Source organism: Pan paniscus, chromosome 1 (assembly GCF_029289425.2).
Source record: "Pan paniscus chromosome 1, NHGRI_mPanPan1-v2.0_pri, whole genome shotgun sequence".
NCBI classification, from domain to species: Eukaryota; Metazoa; Chordata; class Mammalia; order Primates; family Hominidae; genus Pan; species Pan paniscus.
Window position 1 is genome coordinate 117,438,258 of NC_073249.2, and position 22,857 is coordinate 117,461,114.

At 41.1% G+C, this 22,857-nt stretch overlaps 2 protein-coding genes across 6 annotated transcripts in view; one reads left to right on the plus strand and one right to left on the minus strand.

Moving 5' to 3' along the window:
• LOC129398196 (glutathione S-transferase Mu 2) overlaps window positions 1-22,857 on the minus strand; it is a 266,011-nt gene that overhangs the window by 67,576 nt on the left and 175,578 nt on the right. The gene's annotated exons all lie outside the window — the stretch shown is intronic.
• LOC129398186 (sortilin-like) overlaps window positions 1-22,857 on the plus strand; it is a 55,811-nt gene that overhangs the window by 6,693 nt on the left and 26,261 nt on the right. For all 5 annotated transcript variants that reach the window (XR_008625917.2, XM_055114755.2, XM_055114758.2 and 2 more), the window contains exon 2: window positions 21,704-21,763. Coding sequence is in view for 4 of the 5 variants with exons in the window: in XM_055114755.2 (XP_054970730.2) it covers window positions 21,704-21,763 (60 nt within the window). In the remaining variant the exon portion in view is untranslated. The remainder of the gene's footprint in view (window positions 1-21,703; window positions 21,764-22,857) is intronic.

A 22,857-nucleotide genomic window follows, 5' to 3' on the forward strand; every position in this document is an offset into this window, starting at 1 on the left:
TGAACATAGCATGGATTTCACATTTAGGGGTGTTTTACTACCACCTCCAGAACTTGCTTCAGTGAAATATGCGTGTTCTTAAAGATAGCAGGAGTACTTTTTTTCATGTAGTTATGAATGACATTTTTCTCTTTTATTTTGGGGGTAATATTTTACCGTTTGTTCCTTGTTGGCTGAAAAATCTAATGCTAATAAAAGCTACTAGCTTGAATAGTCCAAAAGCAAACCCAACAGATAGCAGTAAATTCATTTTTCTTTTTCCCTTTCCTATAGTACTCTGCCAAAACTGGGGCTTTTTTTCTTCATCCTGGCTGCCTGTGTGTTTGAAAATAGATGGTCAGCTTACCATAAATATATTCACATGTAGAAACTTATATGTGATTAATTGGCTTGATTTATTTTTATCAGAAGAAAACGTATGTATGTTCCTTCTCTGGCTTATGAATACTATCCGTCTTATGTTTGCTTTGGATAAGCATTTTAGTCTTCCTGTATGTCCTAAAACGCGCACACACACACACACACACACACACACATACACACACACACTTTCTAATATTGTACTGAAGCCAGTTTGCAAGTCTGGTTCCACAGTACAATTGCTCTGAAGGACCAGGAGAAATTGAACTGGGAAGGAAAATTTGTATTAACTTCAATAATTCCCAGACAAGTTAGTTCAAATCATTTTTATCTAGTATTTGCTATTTGTCACAAAGGATTCAAAACATAAATATGTTGTATACAAAATCTCAAAGAGATGTCTCAATACCCAGATTTGGGTCCTGGCTCTGCTGCTTCATAGCTGTGTGACTATGGAAAATCACTTAACTTCAGTGGTCTTTACAGTTGTTTTTTAAACTAGAGCAGCAGCTCTTAGGATTGTTTGGAGGGTCAAATGAGAAGTTTTATCAACGTGTTTTGTTAAAGGTAAAGTACTATATAGATGTCATTCATTTAGACACTTACTGAGCTGCCTGCCATGTACTGAGTGGAGTCCAGACCTGTGCATAAACAAAGCAAAGCACTGGGGCTATCTTAAGGATTTAGGTGTTCAGAGATGTTTCACTGGGAGTTTGGAAGAAGGCTTGACCACTGCAGTGCAGTGTTCTGGGAAAGCCCTCTGGCTGAAGAGAGAATCAAAGTGGAAGTGATTTTTAGAGAGATCTGTAACGGCACGAAGAAAGTAGGAAAATCCAAGATATATTCAAGGGATGGTCAACAGAAACTTTATTTTAGGGTGAGGTAGTTGATGGGGAGTATGACTAAGGTTTCCAGGAAAACATATAGGGAAGTTAAAAAAAAAATAGCTCTTTTGTGGGGGATGGAAAGAGAGGAGGGGCATGGGTAGTGAGTTTGGCAAAAGGACTTACTTGTGAAAGAGTTTTAACAGATAGTGCTAGACATGAGGCTAGAGCTGGAGGAACCAGAGGTAGAAATGGGGAGCCAAGAAGAGTTCCCCTTTCAGAGGCCGGCCATTGCTTTGGTCTTGGATGTGAAGGTTCCAGAGGAAAGCAGAACAGAAGGTGAGGCAGACCATCCTTTATACTTGAAGTGCTAACGTTTCCAAAAAGCACTCCTAGACTTCTGGACCTGGTTGAAGAAGAATGTGAGCCAAGGCATGAGGAAGCCAGGAGCTGTAAGACAGTGATGCCTATGAACAGATTTTTCTGAACATTTGTGAACAAGGATAAGGTTGAACTCTTGCTGATAATGTGCTTAATGGTTTGAATCATGGATTATTGGGCCGATTAGCTGGTCAGAGCCCTTTTGCTGATGCGGCTGGCTGACTTGCTTACTGGCCAAGAGCTGGGAGTAGAACACAGATGTCCCAACATGGTGCTGCATTTGGAAGTGTTTCATAGGAGTGTTGAAATCAATGCACTTGCTTTAGGGATAAGGCAAAGTTATGAGATCCCAGTTATAAGTAATATAGTTGTGAATTCTACTCTTTTTCTCAAGGTCATAGTACCCTCAACAGAGCTCAACTAGCCTTTCTAGGCCTCAGTTTCCCGTCACATAAAATGGAGGATTATCATGAAGTTTTGAAGGGAAGATATATGTGAAAATATTTTGAAACCTTGAAGTACCGTATGAGTATGATTTGTATAATTCCTTAATAAACCTGCTGATGTGTCACAGCCCCCACAGGGCCTGCTTGTCAGCCAGGTGATCCTGATAGATACAGCCCTTGAGCCAAACCCTGAGGAGCATGTGTATTAAAGCAGACGGATGAGGCATAAATGCGTTTGGTTTATCACTTGGCAGAGTTGGATGACAGGCTTGGGTTGGGGTGGCAAGAATTAAAGTGAGTCAAGATTGGCAGAAATGTAAGACGTGTATGTAGTGGTTTTCTTCTTTTTTTAAGCCTTTGTGATTATGTCAAACTTTTGTTAATATAATTGATGATGGTTTGAGGCAGTAGTTTGGGGGAACAGGATCTCAGGTATTAGATCTGGATTCAAACTTCAGTGGTGACCATGGACAAATTAACCTCTCTGAACCTTAGATTTTTCATCTATGAAATGGGAGTACTAATACTACCTCTTAGGGTCATTGTGAAGATAGTACAGGATTTAGTGTATATTCTTTTGTTGAGGATTTCTTGTAATGATTTTCACTACAAAGCTTCTGACACATTACCAGTTAGATGCTTAAATATTTGTACATGTGCTTAATTTTTTTCATATCTCTAATATTTCTAGAGAATTATTATAGGTACTCACAAGAACTGCATCTGGATTAAGACATATTAGCCCTGGCTAAGCAGGGTGACTCACACCTATAATCCCAAGATTTTTGGAGTCTGAGGCAAGAGAATCACTTGAGCCCATGAGTTTGAAACCAGCCTGGGCAATATAGTGAGACCCCATCTGTATAAAAAAATTTTTTTAATTAGCCTGGTATGGTAGCATATGCCGGTAGCCCTAGCCACACAAGAGTCTGAGGTGAGGGGATCACTTGAGCCCAGGAGTTTTGAGGCTGTCGTGAGCTATGATTGCGCCACTGCATTCCAGCCTGGGCAACAGAGCGAGATACTGTCTTCCAAAAATACAAAAAAATTTATTAGGGGTAGGTAGTGGTGCACATCTAGAGTTCCAGCTATTTGGAAGGCTGAGGCAGGAGGATAGCTTGAGCCCAGGAGTTCAAAGCTATAGGACACTATGATTGCATCTGTGAATAACCACTGTACGCCAGCCTGGGCAACATAGTGAGGTCCCATATCTAAAAGGAAAAAAAAATGTACTACTTGTATCACTGGACTCAGGATGAAAAAAGAGGAGGGTGGGAGATAGGTTTAGGCAGAGATCATCTATTCAAAATGCCTTTCTTTCTTTTTCTTTTTTTTTTTGAGACAGGGTCTCGCTCTGTTGCCCAGGCTGGAGTGCAGTGGCACTATCTCGGCTCACTGCAACCTCCGCCTCCGGGGCTCAAGCAGTTCTCTGCCTCAGCCCCCCAAGTAGCTGGGATTACAGGTGCCCGCCACCACACCCGGCTAATTTTTGTATTTTTAGTAGAGATGGGGTTTCACCATCTTGGCCAGGCTGGTCTTAAACTCCTGACCTCGTGATCCACCCACCTCGGCCCCAAAGTGTTGGGATTGCAGGCGTGAGCCACCGCGCCCAGCCCAAAATGCCTTTCTTGAAGCTATGGGAGATAGAGAAGAAAATAATCAGATTAATAATCAGAAAACAGTAATCAGATACCTGGTCATCTGGTTATAATAGCTTCAAGCATATGTGGTTAAATAGTTTTTGTTTTGTTTTAAAACAAAATTTTAAATTTTAAACAAAATTTAAAAATTTAAGAGACATGGTCTTTACTGTGTCACCCAGACTGGAGTGCAGGGGTGTAATCATGGTTTGTTGTAACCTTGAATTCCTGGGCTCAAGTGATCCTCCTGCCTCAGCCTCTGCAGTAGCTAGGACTACAGGCACATATCCCTGTGCCTGACTAGTAAATAGGTTGAAATAACTTAAAGTTATTTATTTTTATTTATTTATTTTTTGAGACTGAGTCTCACTGTTGTCCTGGCTGGATGGAGTATAGTGGCATGATTTCAGCTCACTGCAACCTCTGCCTCCTGGGTTCAAGTGATCCTCCTGCCTCAGCCTCCAAAGTAGCTGGGACTGCAGATGTGCACCACCACACCTGGCTAATTTTTGTATTTTTAGTAGAGATGGGGTTTCACCATGTTGGCCAGGCTGGTCTTGAACTCCTGACCTCAGGTGATCTGCCTGCCTCAGCCTCCCAAAGTGCTGGGATTACAGGCATGAGCCACTGCACCTGACCAAATTATTTTTTAAAGACTATAATTTAATAACAATTTTTCTTCCCCTTCATTAAGCTTTAATTTGTTAAGAGTTAATGACTCTGGTTTAAGTTGATAGCTCTGAAATAGCACCTTGCATATTTCACCCCTTTCTTTAACTGAGCAGCTGCTGTTAGCTTTGCACTCTACTGATCTCTGTGAAGTTTCAAGAAATATTAGTGAAATGTGATAGGTACTTCTTAGGAACTTTGCTTGAAAGAATAGCGGACCAGAATGTTGATGGAATTATTTTTTATTATGTGCATATTGCTTTTTTAAACTTTTAACAATTATTTAAAATTAGAGATGAGGTCTTACTATGCTGCCTAGGCTGGTCTGGGATTCCCGGGCTCAAGTGATCCTTCTGCCTGGGCCTCCCAAAGTGCTAGGAGTATAGGTGTGAGCCACCACACCTGGCCTATGTGCATATTTATTTAACCTACTATTTCACCACTTCCTGGCCTATATTAACCCTCTGTTCCAGTTAAAGGGACCTTCTAACCAGTCCCTTCAGCTCCCCATATGGTCTGTTGCTTCTCCATCTTTGTTTTCATGGGTTTCTTCCTGTCTGAATGCCCTTCTAGCCCTTGTTAGTTTTTCCTGTTCTCTTCTATAATTTTGGACTGTGCCATGTAATACAACACTTCTGTCTTGTGTTCAGTTTCATTTATGGAAGTTTTACTCCCTAAATGATAAACTCCTTAAAGGTAGGGCCCAGCTTGTACTATGAGTCCTTCATCACTTTTGCCTCCCACAATGCTGAAGAAAGAGTAGTCATGAAATGTGTAGTCTGGAGTCAGACAGACATGAGATTGAAACCTTGCTCTGCCACTTACCAACTTTTTGACTTTGAGCAAATTACTTAACGCCTCTGAGCCTGCTGCTTTCTTTATAAATTAACAGTGAGTACCTTAATATATAATACTAATATAATAAGTGCTTAGTAAAGGTTAAATATTATTGTTTTTCTTTAATTCAGCAGTTGTTTGTCAAGCACCTATACACATGAGGCACTTATCAGGTCCTGGGAACTGGTGTAGAACACCAGACCTCTGCCTTGATGGAACTTTATGGACCAATAGAGAAAATGGCACTAAATGATATATAATTATAAATGTAGTAATTACCAAGAAGAAAAATAGTAACGACTGGAATAATTGACAGGTCTTTTTTAGTCTGGGGCATTAGGAAAGATTCACTGAGAAATTATTTAAACTGATACTTGAATAGAATTTTGCCAGGAAGAGTATCTCAGGCAGAGAGAACAACATGTTCATAAGGCCTGGGTCTAGAAAGAGCTTGGCATACTCCAGGATCTGGAAGAAGGCCAGTGTGGTTGTAGCAGTGGGAATGGGGGAAGGGGTTAGCGCCCACACCCAAGGGATAAGCGGCAAGCCTTTATGGTTCTCTCGGCTCAGTCAGCTGGCAACTGGAGCATATCTCTTTGTCACTTTCTTTTCTTTAAAATGAACTAAGATATAACAATTAAATGCAAAAATTATGAAATGTAGCTATTTATTGAGAAATGAATTGTTTCATGGAAGTGACTTTCAAAAACTAAGCCTACCCTTTTATAAGTGCCAAAGGTTTTTTGTTTGCTTGCTTTTTTAATGGAAATCTTTCTAATATACTTCTCTGCCTCCTTGGTCAACAGTATGAGCCTCGGTCACTAAGAAGAGAATAAATTATGCTATACCAGGACTGCTGTGGTTTGAATGTGCCTCCCCAAATTCATGTTTTAGGAACTTAATCGTCAATGTAACAGTATTAAGTGGTGGGTCTTTAAGAGGTATTATATCATGAGGGCACCAACTCATGAATGGATTAAGGCCTTTATCCCAGGAGTGGGTTAATTATAATAGGGAGAGAGTTTGGTCCTATTTCTTTTCTTGTTGTTGTTGTTGTTGTTGTTGTTGTTGTTGTTGTTGTTGAGACAGAGTCTCACTCTATTGTCCAGGCTGGAGTGCAGTGTTGTGATCTCAGCTCACTGCAACCTCCGCCTCCCAGGTTCAAGGGATTCTCGTGCCTCTGCCTCCCAAGTAGCTGGGATTACAGGTGTACGCCACCACACCTGGCTAATTTTTGTATTTTTAGTAGAAATGGGGTTTCACCATGTTGCCCAGGCTGGTTTCAAACTCCTGACCTCAAGTGATCCACCTGCCTTGGCCTCCCAAAGTGCTGCAATTACAGGCGTGAGCTACCATGCCTGGCCTGGTCCTATTTTTTTTCTGTGTCTCCTGTGCTTGCTTCCACTTTCTGCCATGGGATGATCCTCTGCAGATGCCTATGCCATACTCTTGGACTTCACAGCCTCCAGAACTGTGAGCTACATAAACGTCTTTTCTTTATAAATTGCCCTGTCTTGGATATTCTCTTATAGCAACTGAAAATGGACTAAGACAATGACTCACAGTATTTTAATGTGGTATGACATTTAATACCCACAGGAGCTGTTGAGATATGTGGGGCTATCTTCTCCCATTTCAGATGTCCTGGATTATAAACTTAATGCCATTGTCTGCCTGTTTGCTTTTTTGCTGCAGAAATGATATTCCCTTTGTAATTCCTCTTGTAATATCCTCTTCCTCTTGCTGTTGTCCCTGTCTGTCTCTACATATATCACCCTCAAATTTGATTTGCTTCCTCTCTATGCTGAGAAAGCAGATTTCTAATATTAGACAATTCTAACCAGTTTAATAAATTGAATTAGAGTGATGGTCTGCAAATTTCTCTTAGAAGTCAAATGCACAGATTTTTAATGCATGATAGTGACATCAGAGGTCTCCTTGCTTCTTTTCGGTGAGTATCCGGGTTGCTGAGGCATCTGAATCATGGAGGTTGCTGTTGCCCCTCTCCTTTGAACACTGGCTTATTGTGGAGCAGGGAGCTGATCTCGAAAACAACAAAAACCCAGATACATAGCAGTTGAAAAGCAAACTGAGTGGCTAAATTATTGATGAGTCATAGAATTTTAAAGCTTAGAGAGACTGGAAAGATTGTCATTCTAGCCCCCGCACTTCGGTAATGATGTCAGGTTGTGCTGCCCAATTTCACGCAGCGTTTTGTAGAGCGGGAAATAAAATTTGGGTTGACTGATTATTAGCCTGGTACTCTCCTCTGTATCATGCTCCCTCAGAAAACTCTGAATAATTAAATAGATTTGGAAACTTGTACATTATTTTGTAGTTAATTTTTTCATTTCCAAGAATAGACTTCATGAGAACTGGGACATTTGTGATCTTATTTCTGGCTCATGTTTTATGATTCTAGCAGTGCCTAATTTAACAGAACTATATTCTGTTAGGATTTTCTTCCTGCCTGCAAAAGCATCACTCAGGTTGTGTTCTAGGCCTCACTGGGGTTTGGAAGCCTAATCCTAGATCGGCAGTCTGTATGGGATCACCGATGCCTTGCCTTTGTAATTCTCAGTTTTACCCCTGAGGAAATGGATTCCCAACAGATAAGATGATTTGTGCTTACCTTCCCAACCAGTTAGTTACTGAGCTAGGCTTAACGTTCTTTTGTAGTTTTATTTTCATTGTGACAGGCTGACTTCTGTAGATTAAAAGTCTAGTATGTTTAGCCTTTATTTTTAGATTTCTGTACATAAGATGCCTGTTGATAGGTTATCATCTTCAGTAGCTCAGAGCATGTATTATCACAGCACATGGTAGGCATGCAGACATATTTGTTGAAAGAGGGCAGGTATGTGAAGAATGCCATCATTGAATTCACTTCCTTCTTTGCTTGTCAAAAAGGCTGCTCCTGATGGGGTCAGGCCATCAGCAAGTGGCTTTTAAGCTGGGCCTTGCCTTGGGAAAACTGACCCACATGCAATAGTGCAGGTGTTAGTTTTTTCAGTGTTTTATTTTTGATCATGTGTGTAACTAAAGATATAAGTTTCTCATGACTGGATTTTTTTCCAACGTACAGTGACTCTTGGGACCAACTTTAAATTTTCCAAGCTTATAGTAACAGTAATTTAATTTGGTTTCTAGTTTAATTAGATGGGAAGATGGTTGTTTCCATGAAGAATCTTGTGAACAGAACCTAGGGGGTATTCAGACGATCGTAGAAATGAACATTGTGCTAATTCATGAACTCTAAAGTGTGGGGGCCCCCTGCTTTAAGATGGTAGGCAATAAATGCTTGGATGAGTCTTATATCATCCGCTTTCAAGGTGGATGCATTTTAGAGAAGGTAGTACAGGCTGTCCCCTGCTTTCTAACATAATGAATTCCTGAAAACCTATTTGACAGTCAGATGGCAACTATAAATGCCAGCCAGTTACTTCTGCTTCCCAGAGCTCCCCTACCGAGGGCAGTAGATGGCTGTTGGTACCATCTGGGACACCAGAAATCACTGTTCAATAGGTAATGGACAAAAGGCTCTGAATGTGACTCTGAAAAGGAAGTTTAGTGTTATCAGTCATTAATGATATTAGGAGGGCTACCTTACATCAAGACCACCTATGTTCCTGTGCCTCAGTGTAGCAGGGGCTCTTTGACCTATCCTGTAACCTTCTGGTATATCTGTTAACTAGTGTAATATAAATAAGAATAAACTAACATGCGTCCAGGCGTGGTGGTTCACACCTGTAATCCCAGCACTTTGGGAGGCTGAGGCAGGCAGATCACTTGAGGTCAGGAGTTCGAAACCATCCTGGCCAGCATGGTAAAACCCCGTCTCTACTAAAAATACAAAAATGAGCCAGGCATGGTGGCATGCACCTGTAATCTTAGCTACTGGGAAGGCTGAGGCAGGAGACTTGCTTGAACCCAGAAGGTGGAGGTTGCAGTGAGCTGAGATCATGCCATTGCACTCCAGCCTGGGCAACAGAGTGAGACTTTGTCCCAAAAAAAAAATAAATAGATAAACTGATATGGTCTATGTGTACTTTTTATATCACCCTTTCCTTTATACTTTTTCTTTCCTTTCTTTTTTTTAAGTAAAAATAGCTTACTTATATAGTTTTATTTTTAAAATGATTTCTGCCAATTGGAGGTGGGATGAGAGTAATTTATGGACTCTAGAAAAACTATAAAGAAGAGTGCACCCCTATCAATTCTATAATACCACTTAAAGACAGTTGCTATTGATATTTTAAAGGGTATCCTTCCAGATACCTTTTTTTTTTTTTATTTTTTAAGGGACAATCTTGCTCTGTCATCCAGACTAGAGTGCAGTGGCACAATCATGGCTGACTGTAGCCTTGACCTCCTGGGCTCAAACAATGTATCTGGGACGACAGGTGCTTGCTACCATGCCTGGCTAGTTTTTATTGTTGTTGTTATTGTTGGTTTTGTGGAGGCAAAGTCTCGCTATGTTTCCCAGGCTGGTCTCAAACTCCTGAGCTTAAGCAATTGTTCTGCCTCATCCTCCCAAAGTACTAGGATTATAGGTGTGAGCCACTGTGCCCGGCCCCTGATAACATTGTAACCATAAATATGCACATATGATGTCACATGCTGTTTTGTAGCCTGCTTTTTACTAATATGCTCTGAGTATCTTTCAATGTCAGTAAATACCTGAAACATTCTTGTTTTGGGTTTTTTAAATTTTTTTTAACGTTTCTTCTTTTTTTCCTTGTTCTTGAAACATTTTTAATAGCACCTGATATATTGTTGTATGGCATAACGTAATTTACTTAACAAATCTCCAGTTCTTCATTTATAATATACAGGTATAGTAATATCTCATGGGGTTATGTGGATTAAATAATAATGTGTGTAAGATACCTAACACAGAAGATGACATGTGGGGAATGTTCAATAGTTGTTAGCTGCAGTAATCACCCCAACATATGACATCTTTTATAAAGGTGTGTGATTATCCCCTTATGACAAATTCCTAAGAATAGGATTTGCTCAGGCACATGATACGGACGTTCTCAGTTTTTATTTGCATCACCAAATAGCTCTCCAGAAAAGTTGCAGCAATTTATGTACTCCCACCCACCACCGTAGAAGAAGGTGCTCTGGTCCCTATGCCCTCACTGGATACATTTTGTCAAGTCTTTTAATCTTTGCCAGTCTGAAAGGCAAAAATGTCATATTTTTCTTTTTCTTTCTTGGCTCACTACAACCTCTACCTCCTGGGCTCAAACCACCCTCCCATCTCAGCCTCCTGAGTAGCTGGGACTACAGGTGCACACCACCATACCCGGCTAATTTTTTTTTTTTTTTTTTTTTTTGTGGAGACAGGGTTTTGCCATGTTGCCCAGGCTGGTCTCAAACTCCCGGGCTCAAGTGATCCTCCCGCCTTGGCCTCCCAAAGCCTGGGATTACAGGTGTGAGCCACTACACCGGCCTGTTTTTTTTGTTTTAGAGATTAAATAGCTTTTCAAATGTTTATTGGCCATTTCTTTGTCCTTCTATGAATTGGGTGCTCATGTTCTTTCCCTATTTTCCAAAAACCTGTTTGAGGTTTTGGCCTGTTTCCTACTGATTTGAAAACCCTTTCTATATTAATATTTTGTCATGTTACAAATAATTTTATATTAATTGAAACCCTTTCTATATTAATACTTTGTCATGTTACAAATAATTTTTTCCAGTTTTTTTCAGCTTTCTCTTTGGTGTTTTGCAATTTAAACTTTTTACATAGTCAGAGTAAATCCTTAAGTATGAGTTCTGATTTTTGTACCATTTTTATAAAGGTCTTCCTATTCCAAGGTTATAAAAATATTCGCTTATACTTCTAGTATCATTTTTTGACACAGGGTCCCACTCTGTCACCCAGGCTGGATTACAGTGGTGCCATCACAGATCACTACAGCCTCGAACTCCCAGGCTCAAGCAATCCTCCCACCTCAACCTCCTGAGTCGCTGGGACCACAAACTCATGCTATGCCACCACACCTGGCTATTGTTTTTTTGTTTGTTTTCTTTTTTGGTAGAGACAGGGTCTCACTATGTTGCCCAGGCTGGTCTCAAACTCCTGGGCTCAAGCAGTCCACCCACCTGGGCCTCCCAAAATGCTAGGATTACAGGGGTGAGCCACTGTGCCTGGCCATTTCTAGTATTTTTATAATTTAATTTTTTTACATTTAAATCTTCGCCCTATATGGAATTTATTTAGGCATTTTAAGAAGGGAGTTAGGAATTCAGCTTTTTATTTTATTTTATTTCCAAATAGCCAGTTTTTCCAGTGTTCTTATAACACTAACTTGAAATGCTAGCTTTATCATGTGCTAAAAGAAACCTCATCCATTCCTGGATCTGTTTTGCTCTATTGATTAGTCTATTCCTGCGCCAGTAACTCTGTCATGGGATTAATAAATTTTTCCAAAAGTGGCAATAATTTCATGCTCATCTGCTCCTGGTAGAATCAAGCTGACATTTCACCCAGCTACTCTTAAACTTCTTGGCTTCTGTGCTTCCTATCCTAGGGTAGGATTAGGTCATCTGAATGACTGTATTTGCTCTGGGCTCCTCAGGGTACTGGCTTTTGGACTGTTAAGCACAGAAACAGCGTATTTACATAGTTTTCCTTAATTTTGACCTGTTTCTAGATCATACGTTTAGCTGACTCCTTAGCAATATGAAGTGACCAGATCGTGTTCTCTTTGTGCCAAATGAAGCTTGTCCAACCCACAGCCCGTGGGCCACATGTGGCCCAGGGTGGCTTTGAATGCAACCCAATACAAATTCGTAAACTTTCTTAAAACATTATGAGATTTTTTTGTATTTTTTTTTTTTAGCTAATTAGCTATTGTTAGTGTTAATGTATTTTATGTGTGGCCCAAGACAGTTTTTCTGCCAGTGTGCCCCAGGGAAGCCAAAAGATTGGACACCCCAATAATCTGCCTCTTAGGCGTGCTACATTAGAGCAACATAGCTATTTTTTTTTTTTTCTTTTTGAGACGGAGTTTCACTTTGTCACCCAGGCTGGAGTGCAGTGGCGCAGTCTCGGCTCACTGCAACCTCTGCTTCCTGGGTTCAAGCAATTCTTCTGCCTCAGCCTCCTCAGTAGCTGGGCCTACAGGTGTGTGCCACCACACCCAGCTAATTTTTGTATTTTTAGTAGAGACGGAGTTTCACCATATTGGTCAGGCGGGTCTTGAACTCCTGACCTCAGGTGATCCACCCGCCTCAGCCTCCCAAGATGCTGGGATTACAGGTGTGGTGTGAGCCATCATGCCTGGCCTCCAGTTATTGTTTACCAGAAACAAAACATGCTTCACCTCTCCCCACACTCTCCATTTGAATTATCATTTATACAACTAACACGTAACATCTTTATATATATATATATATATATATATATATATATATATATATATATATAACATTCACTCTACCTTCTGTTGGCTGGACTCTCTAACATAGTACTAGATGTTTTTATATGATTCATTATTTTGATATTATAGAACATTCTTCGGTAATACTGTGTCAGAGGTTTTGGGTTTTCCCTTCCTATAGGGATTATTCCGCCTTTCAGTTATTTCCAGCAACAAAGCTTTATCCTCTGCTCATATTTCATTTATTCTTCTTACTTTGCCTTGATTACAGCAATTGAGCCATAACTTATTGGCTCATTATTTTCAGGCCTATGTATCATCAGACACCTTTCCTGTCTAAGTGATCCAGTGGCCTCTCTCAGCTTTCTTTGGGTCTTTCAAGCAGGAGTACTATTTCTAAAGTGTCTTCTTAAATATATTTCCTTTTCACTATTTTTATTTTCCTTCTATTTCAACCTTAACTTTCTTTATTCTGACCTTGAGATTCTTCTTCTTATTATTCTTTTAAATATAGACCGGGTCTCTCTCTGTTTTCCAGACTAGAGTGCAGTGGCATGATCATAGCTTACTGCAGCTTCGAATTCCTGGGCTCAAGTGATCCTCCTACCTCAGCTTCCTGAGTAGCTAGAACTACAGGTGTGTACCACCATGCCTGGCTGATTTTTAAATTTTTTGTAGCGATGGGGGCGGGGTCTCACTATATTGCCCAGGCTGGTCTTGAACTCGTGGACTCAAGTGACCTCCCACCTCAGCCTCCCAATGTGCTGGGATTACAGGCATGAACCACCATACTCAGCCTGAAATTCTTTTTTTATTTTAACAAGTCTTAATAGCATTTACTGTATACTCAGCATTTTACTAGATGGTGATATTAATAGATTTTATTTGTGGTGTTCTTTGAAAATTTTCAAGATACTTGCATATTATCTTCCTGTGTGTTCTACCTGCACCGCTGCCTTCTCTCATTGCCTTGCTCTTGCTTATATCTGCCTCCCAACTCTGTAAACTCTGCTTAAATCTCAGTAGTCAGACCTTTATTTCTTCACTTGAAATTTGAATTTCTCTTCTATATAGACTATCCCTGCTCAGTGCCTCTAAACACTTCGACGTGTTCAGGGCATCTTTACCAATGTTTAGCTACGTGAAGTTAATGGTAACTACAATGGGAAGGAGAGGAGTAAGGTCACCATCATGTGTGAACATCTAAGAACACATACCAGTGTATAACAGTGTCTTGGCTGGCTGGAAGAGCATAGGAATAAACGCTATTCAGCCATTATTTACTGAGACAGCAGTAACCGTGTTAGAAGGAAGATTACATACAGATCAATAATGTTAGTTCAGGACAAACAGCTATCATGAGTTAAAAAAAATACTAAGAAAAAGAAATAATGTTAGTAGCAGGAGTTTGTGATAGACTTTTACAGAGATGTTTGTGAAGCATCTAATAAATATAAGACCTTGTGCTAGGCCTGATGGGTAATACCAAATTATAGCGTCTGCCATTAAGAATTTATAGCATAATTTGAGAGGAAGACAAATATGTAAATAGTTCTACATGTATAGTTTACATGTACGTATAGTTTACATTTATATATAAATATAAATAGTTATAGTACCAGGAATGTCCGTGAATGCTGTGAGGATAATGCTTAGGAAGAGGAGATCACTTTGAGCTGTGATAATTACAAACCAGAATGGTTGGTTTTACAGTGAAAGATGGGACTTAGGCTGTCTTTCAGATCTTTTTCACTGGTATAGTCTGTCCCCTGTGGCTGTCAAAAAGAAACACCCACAATAGAATGCTGAGGAGCAATGGACAAGTGCAGAAACACAGAACTTTTCCTTTTTGAAACTTGCATTTTTCAACTTTTAGATTTAGGGGTACATGTGCAGGTTTGTTACCTGGGTATATTGTGCGATGCTGGGATACAAATGATCCCATCACTCAGGTAGTGAACATAGTACCCAAAAGTTAGTTTACCAGTACTCACCTGCGTCCCTCCTCTAATAATCCCGTTTCTGTTGTTGCCATCTTTATGTCCATGAGTACCCAGTGTTTACCTCCCATTATAAGTGAGAGCATGTGGTATTTGGTTTTCTGTTTCTGTGTTAATTTACTGAGGGTAATGGCCTCCATCTGCATCCATGTTGCTGCAAGGGACATGATATCATTCATTTTATGGCTCCATAGTATTACATGGTGTATATAGACCATATTTTCTTTATCCAATCCACTGCTGATGGGCACCTAGGTTGATTCCATGTCTTTGCTATTGTAAATAGAGCTATAATTAACATAGTGCATGTGTCTTTTTGGTAGAATGATTTGTTTTCTTTTGGATATATACCCAGTAACAGGATTGCTGGGTCAGATCACAGTTCTCTTTTAAGTTCTTTTTTTTTTTTTTTTTTGAGATGGAGTCTCCCTCTGTTGCCCAGGCTGGAATGCGGTGGCGCGATCTCGGCTCACTGCAAGCTCCGCCTCCCGGGTTCACGCCATTCTCCTGCCTCAGCCTCTCCGAGTAGCTGGGACTACAGGCGCCCGCCGCCACGCCCGGCTAATTTTTTGTATTTTTAGTAGAGACGGGGTTTCACTGTGGTCTCGATCTCCTGACCTCGTGATCCGCCCGCCTCGGCCTCCCAAAGTGCTGGGATTACAAGCGTGAGCCACCACACCCGGCCCTTTAAGTTCTTTGAGAAATCTCCAAATCGCTTTTCACAGGGGCTGAACATTCCCTCCAACAGTGTATAAACACTCCCTTTTCTCCACAGCCTCACCAGTATCTGTTTTTGTGTGTGTGTGTGTGTGATGTTTTAGTAATAGTCATTCTTTCTAGTATGAGATGGTATCTCATTGTGAAACCTGCATTTTTGAAAAATAGTTTTACTTGCTATAGAATTACAGCTTGACTGTTTTTTTGCCAGTACTTTAAATATGTTACTCCACTGTCTGGCTTGCATTGTAGGAAGAGTCGGCTATCATTCTTTGTTTCTCTGTATGTAATGTCATCTTTTTTGTGGATGCTTTTAAGATTTTTCTCTATTGCTGATTTTAGATTATTTGACTATGATATGATGTGCTTTGGTGTATTTTTCATCGTGTTTCTTGAGCTTAGGGTTTCTGAGCTTCTTGGATCTCTGGGTTTATCCTTTTCATCACATTTGGGGAAATTTTGGCTATTATATCTTTTTTTTCGAAACGGAGTCTCACTGTCGCCCAGGCTGGAGTGCAGTGGCGCGATCTCGGCTTACTGCAGGCACCGCCCCCTGGGGTTCACGCCATTCTCCTGCCTCAGCCTCCCGCGTAGCTGGTGCTACAGGCGCCCGCCACCTCGCCCGGCTAATTTTTTGTATTTTTAGTAGAGACGGGGATGGTCTTGATCTCCTGACCTCGTGATCCGCCTGCCTTGGCCTCCCAAAGTGCTGGGATTACAGGCGTGAGCCACCGTGGCTATTATATCTTAACTTTTTTTTCTGTCTCCAGCCCAGCCTCCTCTAGATGCCCTGATTGCATATATAATCAGCTGCTTGAAGTTGTTCTACTTCAAAAAGAATGAACAGAGCCATCGCTGAGCTGTAGAACAACTTTAAGAACATTTGTAGAAATTGTAGAACATCTTCTGAATTGATAGCTCTGTTCATTTTTTGTCTTTTTTTAATCTCTGTGTTTCACTTTGGATAGTTTCTGTTGGTATGGCTTCAGGTTCACACTCACCTCTTCTACAGTGTCTAATCTCCTGTTCAGCCTATCCAGTGTTTGTTTTTTTGTTTGTTTGTTTTTGAGACGGAGTCTCACTCTGTCACTCAGGTGGAGTTCAGTGGTGCAATCTTGGCTCAATACAGCCTCCACCTCCCAGGTTCAAGCGATTCTCCTGCCTCAGCCTTCTGAGTAGCTGGGACTACAGGTGTATGTCACCACGCCTGGCTAGTTTTTGTATTTTTAGTAGAGACAAGTTTTCACCATGTTGGTGAGGCTGGTCTCAAACTTCTGAACTCAGGTGATCTGCCCGCCTCAGTCTCCCAAAGTGCTGGGATTACAGGCATGAGCCACAGCACCCTATCCAGTGTACTTTTCATTTCAGTCATTGTAATACTCATTTCTACAAGTCTAATTTAAGTCTTTTTCTTTTCTTTCTTTTTTTTTTTTTTGAGACGGTGTTTTCTTGTCACCCAAGCTGTAGTGCAATGGTGCAATCTCTGCTCACTGCAACCTCTGCCTCCTGGATTCAAGTGATTCTCCTCCCTCAGCCTCTTGAGTAGCTGGGATTACAGGTGCCCACGACCACACTCGGCTAATTTTTAGTATTTTAGTAATTTTCGTATTTTTAGTAGAGACAGGATTTTACCATGTTGGCCAGGCTGGTCTCGAACTCTTGACCTCAAATGATCCGCCCACCTTGGCCTCCCAAAATGCTGGGATTATAGGCATGAGCCACTGCATCTTTAAAAAATTTTAAGTCTTTAAAAAAATTTTTTTTCTTTAACATTCTCAATCCATTCTCTAATTTCTTGTGGAGTACAGTTATAACTGTTGCAATGTCCTTATCTACTAATTATCTTCTTATTTCTGAGTCAGTTTGATTTTTCTCTTCATTATGGGTCCTGATTTCTTCTTTGTGTGCCTGGTTATTTTTAAAAATTTATTTTAAGAGACAGGGTCTTGCTCTGTTGCTCAGGCTGGAGTGCAGTGGTATGATCATAGCTCACTGTAGCCTCAAACTCCTGGGCTCAAGAGATCCTCCTGCCTCAGCCTCCCAAGTAGCGAGGGCTACAAGCATGTGCCACCATGCCTAGCTGATTTTTTAAAATTGTTTTTGTGGAAATGGGGGTCTTGCTACATTGCCCAGGCTGGCTTTGAACTCCTGGCCTCAAGTGATCCTCCCACCTCGGCCTCCCAAAGGGCTGGGATTATAGACATAAGCTACTGCACCTACCCACCTGATGATTTTTCAGTTGGATATTGTGAGTTTTAGCTTGTTGGGTGCTAGATATTTTTGTATTCTTTTAAATATTCTTGAACTTTGTTCTGGAACACTGGTTACTTGGAAACAGTTTGATCCTTTTGGGTCTTGCTTTTAAGCATTTTTAGGCGGGACCGGCACAGCGTTAAGTCTGGGGTTATTTTTCTTTACCACAGAGGTAAATGTTTCTGAGTACTCTACCCAATTTCCTTGAAATAACGAGGTTTCCTATTATGGTTGCTGGTAACAGGAATTATTCCTGTTCCTGTGTGAGGTCTGAATATTGTTCTCTGCCGTCCTTTCAGGTAATTATTTCCCTGGCCTCAGGTAGTTTCCTCACATGCGTGTGCTGATGGGTGTTCAGCTGAAGACTTGGTGGGGTGGCTGGGGAGGCCCCCTGCTCAGATCTCCAGAATTTTTTTTCTGTTTAAGTCTTTCTTCTCTAATCTTCTGCCCTGTGAACCTCTTTGGCCTCCCCAGACGATATATCAGCTTCCTCTCTTCAGTTTAGGAAGAACTCTGGACTCTGCCTGGGTGCCCCTCCCCTGCACTGTGCCTGAAATTCTCTCCAGGCAGTAAGCCAGTTAGCTGTGGGGTCCTCCTTGTTCAGTTCCTTGTCTTTCAGGAATCGTCGTCCTTTGTGCCTGGTGTCCAATATCTTGGAAACAGTCATTTCATATATTCTGTCGTTTTGGGTTTTTTTTTCTTTTCTTTTCTTTTTTGAGATGGAGTCTTGCCCTGTCGCACAGGCTGGAGTGCAGTGGCGCGATCTTGCCTCACTGCAGCCTCCGCCTCTCGGGTTCAAGCAGTTCTCTGCCTCAGCCTCCCGAGTAGCTACCGCGCCTGGCTAATTTTTTGTATCTTTTTTTTTTTTTGAGACGGAGTCTCGCTCTGTCGCCCAGGCTGGAGTGCAGTGGCGCGATCTCGGCTCACTGCAAGCTCCGCCTCCCAGGTTCATGCCATTCTCCTGCCTCAGCCTCCGGAGTAGCTGGGACTACAGGTGCCCGCCACCACGCCCGGCTAATTTTTTGTATCTTTAGTAGAGACGGGGTTTCAGTCGAACTCCTGACCTCGCGATCCGCCTGTCTCGGCCTCCCAAAGTACTGGGGTTACAGGTGTGAGCCACCACGCCCGGCCCATTCTGTGTTTTTGTTTTGTTTTGTTTTGTTTTTTATTAGCTGTTTCCGGTAGAAAGGTAAATGTGATCCCTGTCACTCCATCTTGACCAGAAGCAGAAGTCCACCCAGAAATGAACTTTTACATTTCATACTCATGTCTGTCATGGGGAAGTTAAGTGGGCCTGGCCTTATCCTTTTACTTTGTCGTCATCTTTTTCAAAACTTCATAAGTAGTTCTTAAAGAATTCAATATTTATTGCGTGCCCACTGTGCACTATGCTGTGTGTTAGCTGCTGAAATGTATAGGCTTGATTCCTTTACCAGATGGACCTCAGGTCTAGTGGGGAGGACAGGCAAGGTTCTTGTGGCTACAATTAAAAGTGCTGTAATACATATTTTGAAAGATCTAAGATGCCACTGCAGTGTAGAATGACATGTACGTTGTCTTAAATATTAGAAATGATTCTGGATTAGGATTGATGGCTTTGTGCTGACTTGTGAATTCTGTCTCCTAACCATGACCAGGTTGTCTGCCCTTTCCTGGACATCCGTATTTTTTTCTCCCATTGAAGTGGCAGGATTGAATCTGTACTCTTGGGTCCCTAGCTCTCCTGGATTTATCTCCTTTCCATATGACCTTTTCTTTCTGCTTAACCTTTGGGCCTGCTGTAACATCTCATTTCATTTTTCTTTTTTAACTTTCACCAGTATAAGAATGTTAGAGACTGAAATATTAAAAAATTAATTGCATTTGCTATAGGTAGATGAGTTTTTCAGTGAGTTTGCCCATTTTCAAAAGCAAATCTTCATTGGTTATTTGGAGCGGGTGGGAGGGACAGCTTAAGGGCAGTAGAAAACTACAGTTTTGCTAGTAAATCTGGCCTACATTTCCAAAGGAACTCTTTGGATGATGAGTGAGGTCCATTACCATTTCAGTTGTTTCAGTGAAGCTGAGAGTTGCCAGTGACACGTGATAATCCTCCTCATTCTGTAGTTGAGCAATAGGAAAATGTGGGTAATGCCAGTCTGCATTGACTGGGTCGGCTGTGTAGAGCATTGCCTGAAAAGTAAAAGTTGCAGTCCTGATTGGCTCAAGACTGATATCTTACAGCCTGATGTAGACAACCACGAATTCCAGTGCCATAACTGATGGACTTTTTCTTTTCTCTTAGTCAGTTATGACAAGGACCTTCCTTGGAAAGATAACCTGTGTTTAGATGACTGTGATCTTAGCCCTTGTGATCTGCCTGGTGCTTGTGGTAGCTCTGGATGTTCCTGTTTTTCCTGAAGGACCTCGTTGATGTCATTTCAGACACTATCCTCACTCAAGAGAATGTGAGGTTTTGCTATGTGTGAAATATCATATAAGACACACTGCTATGTCAGTTTTTAAGCCTCTGGTTTCAGAAGCTCTGGCAGCCCTACTTTTTCTCAGATGCCTGGCAAGCCTGCATGTCTGAATAGCCCTTCTTTCCTGCAGAGGCTGTGAGAAGCTCTGCCGAGCATTTGAGAGTTAACCATTATTTACGGAGCAAGACCTGCGTGAGGCACTGATTGTACTAACTTACAAAAATTGTGTAAGAGATTCTTTTGACATCAAAGGTACTTACGGTCCAGAGGGGAAATCACATACGTGAATTCGGAAGCCCATTCAAGACTGCAAGAGAAAATTCAAAGATAAACAAAACAGTTCATGTTTTGAGTTCTGTTTCTTTAGATTTCTATGTGGGATTGGTGGCTTGAGTGACCAAGTAGCTGGCATCCCAACCATTTATAGACATGTTCTATTTTGAGGTTGAGTTTGTGGTTTGGGGAGGATGTGTAATCATTTTCAACAAATGCTTACTGAGTGTGCAGAGTATTCCTGTGGAAGGCACAGGGAGTACCAAGAAGTATAAAGTTACATTCCCCAGCTTCCAAGGAGCTTCTCGTATCTGGGAGAGCAAGGCATGTTTAAGATTTTAAAATCTTAGTAAGATTATAAGTCTTAAGAAAAAAGCATAATCATCCACATTTATTAGAAATATATACTGAACTATTAAACTGTCTAAGAAATGGGGCTTGGGTGGTGAGCATGTGGCCTGGAAAAGAGAAGGATCTTCACTCTTTGCTATATAGACTCTATATAGTATGTAATTTCTATATGGTTTGAAATTTTTGCCAAGTGCAGTTATTACCTCTTTGGAATTTTTATTTTTTTTATCAGTTACAAAAATTATAGAGAACAGAAGATTGTATTAATACATATAATATTAACCTTGAATGTCTCTATGTGGTAGGATTATGAGTGACTTATCTTTATTATGCGTTCTTATAATTGTCTACATCTTCTTTAATGAATATATATTACTGTATAAGTAGAGAAAGGAAGTATTTGAAAAACAAAACCCAAAACCACCTACAATGATTATTATAACTATATTTTAACATGCTTACTATATTTTGGATATAATATACCAGCTTTCCCTTTTTTACCTCCTTACTCTCACTGCAAGTCTAGTAAGGTTGTTTTATTATTATCATTATTACTATTGTTATTAAATAAAAAGGTGAAACAAAGGCATTTGCTTCTTGCTTCTGCCCCTTGTCATTTTTGAGTGAGCTAGACTAGAAGTAAAAGGAATCCAGTTACGAACTTTTCAGCTATACTGTAAAGGATGCCCAGAAAAATTTAAATTATGCTGATTTGGTTACAATTACGCCTGCCAGTGTGGGCTATGATATCTTGTTTTAAAGCATCCTAAAAATACTTTGCTATACCTTTATATTTAGTTCTGTTGGAGAAAGCAATGAGATTGTCCCATCTCCCATCTCCCCATCTGGTGCAGTAAAGAAAACTCATCTGCTTGGCTTACTTTGTGTTAGAGAGAATTTAAATTTCCAAGTTATTTGTGATTCACATTAAGTAGTTAAATTCCATCCCTCCCAAATTTTGTACTGGGAATCCATACCCACTTTGTAATTATGAACTTAATTACTCTGAACAGTAATAAAGTTCAGATATTTAAAGAAGCCAAAGATTGAAGGAGAGTGGCTGTCATTTCTAAATTAATTTTTTTTCCCCTTATAGCATGTGTTTGATGATCTCAGAGGCTCAGTATCCTTGTCCTGGGTTGGAGATAGCACTGGGGTAAGTCATATTTTGAGTCTGTTATTTCAGCCCAGCAAGAAGATGATAACAGATTTGGGGGAGGGTTAAGCACCTAATATCATTTCTTCCTGAAACTGTCTTTAGCCTCAATCACAGAAAACACATGTTTGCAAGACAGACTTTCAGGAAGTTGTAGTTGTGTTGGTTTTGCTTTAGAATTGGGAACATCTTTTTTGCGGGGGGGTGGGGACGGAGTTTCGCTCTTGTTGCGCAAGTTGGAGTGCGATGGCATGATCTCAGCTCACTGCAACCTCCACCTCCCGGGTTCAAGCGATTCTCCTGCCTCAGCCTCCCAAGGAGCTGGGATTACAGGCACCCACCACCATGCACAGCTGATTTTTTGTATTTTTAGTGGAGATGGGGTTTCACCATGTTGGCCAGGCTGGTCTTGAACGCCTGACCTCAGGTGATCCACGCGCCTCAGCCTCCCAAAGTGCTGGGATTACAGACATGAGCCACTGCGCCTGGCCGGGAACATCTTCTGACCACCTTCTTCCACGGTGGGAAGATGGACACCTTTTCAGTCCTTGGTGGCTGCTTAGCATCAAGATGAGCAAGAAGAAAGATGAAAGTGCTCTGTACTGAGAAGGGAAGCTCACAATGCTTGGGGAAACCCCTATATAGAAACAGAAAATGTCCATTAAAAACATCCTGGCACTTGTCCTCCAAATTGTATTATTCCTGTGTCCTTTCCTACAGGTGTGTTGAGGGACTGTGGTGCCCATGGGCTCATGGTTGTTCATCTGTTGGTCCCTGCCCCTGCCACAAAGGAGGTACTGCCAGGATTGGGGGAACGGAAGGAGGATCAGTCAGCTCCTTATCCCTCCTGATATACAGCTGGGCTCCCACTAGGAGGACACGCTGAGGATACATTGGCCCCTGGTCTTAAATCAGGACTTGTTGCCTGGCTGTCTTATTATCCTGCTTGAACAAGAGCAGGGGCAACATCTCCTGCCCCCTGGTATTCCATAATGCATGTGTCATAGCATTGAGGCACATGATAGTTATATTAGAAGCCTAAAGAAATAAAATCTTGGTGCTGAAAAGCAAATTGTAAATTTCTTATTTTGATT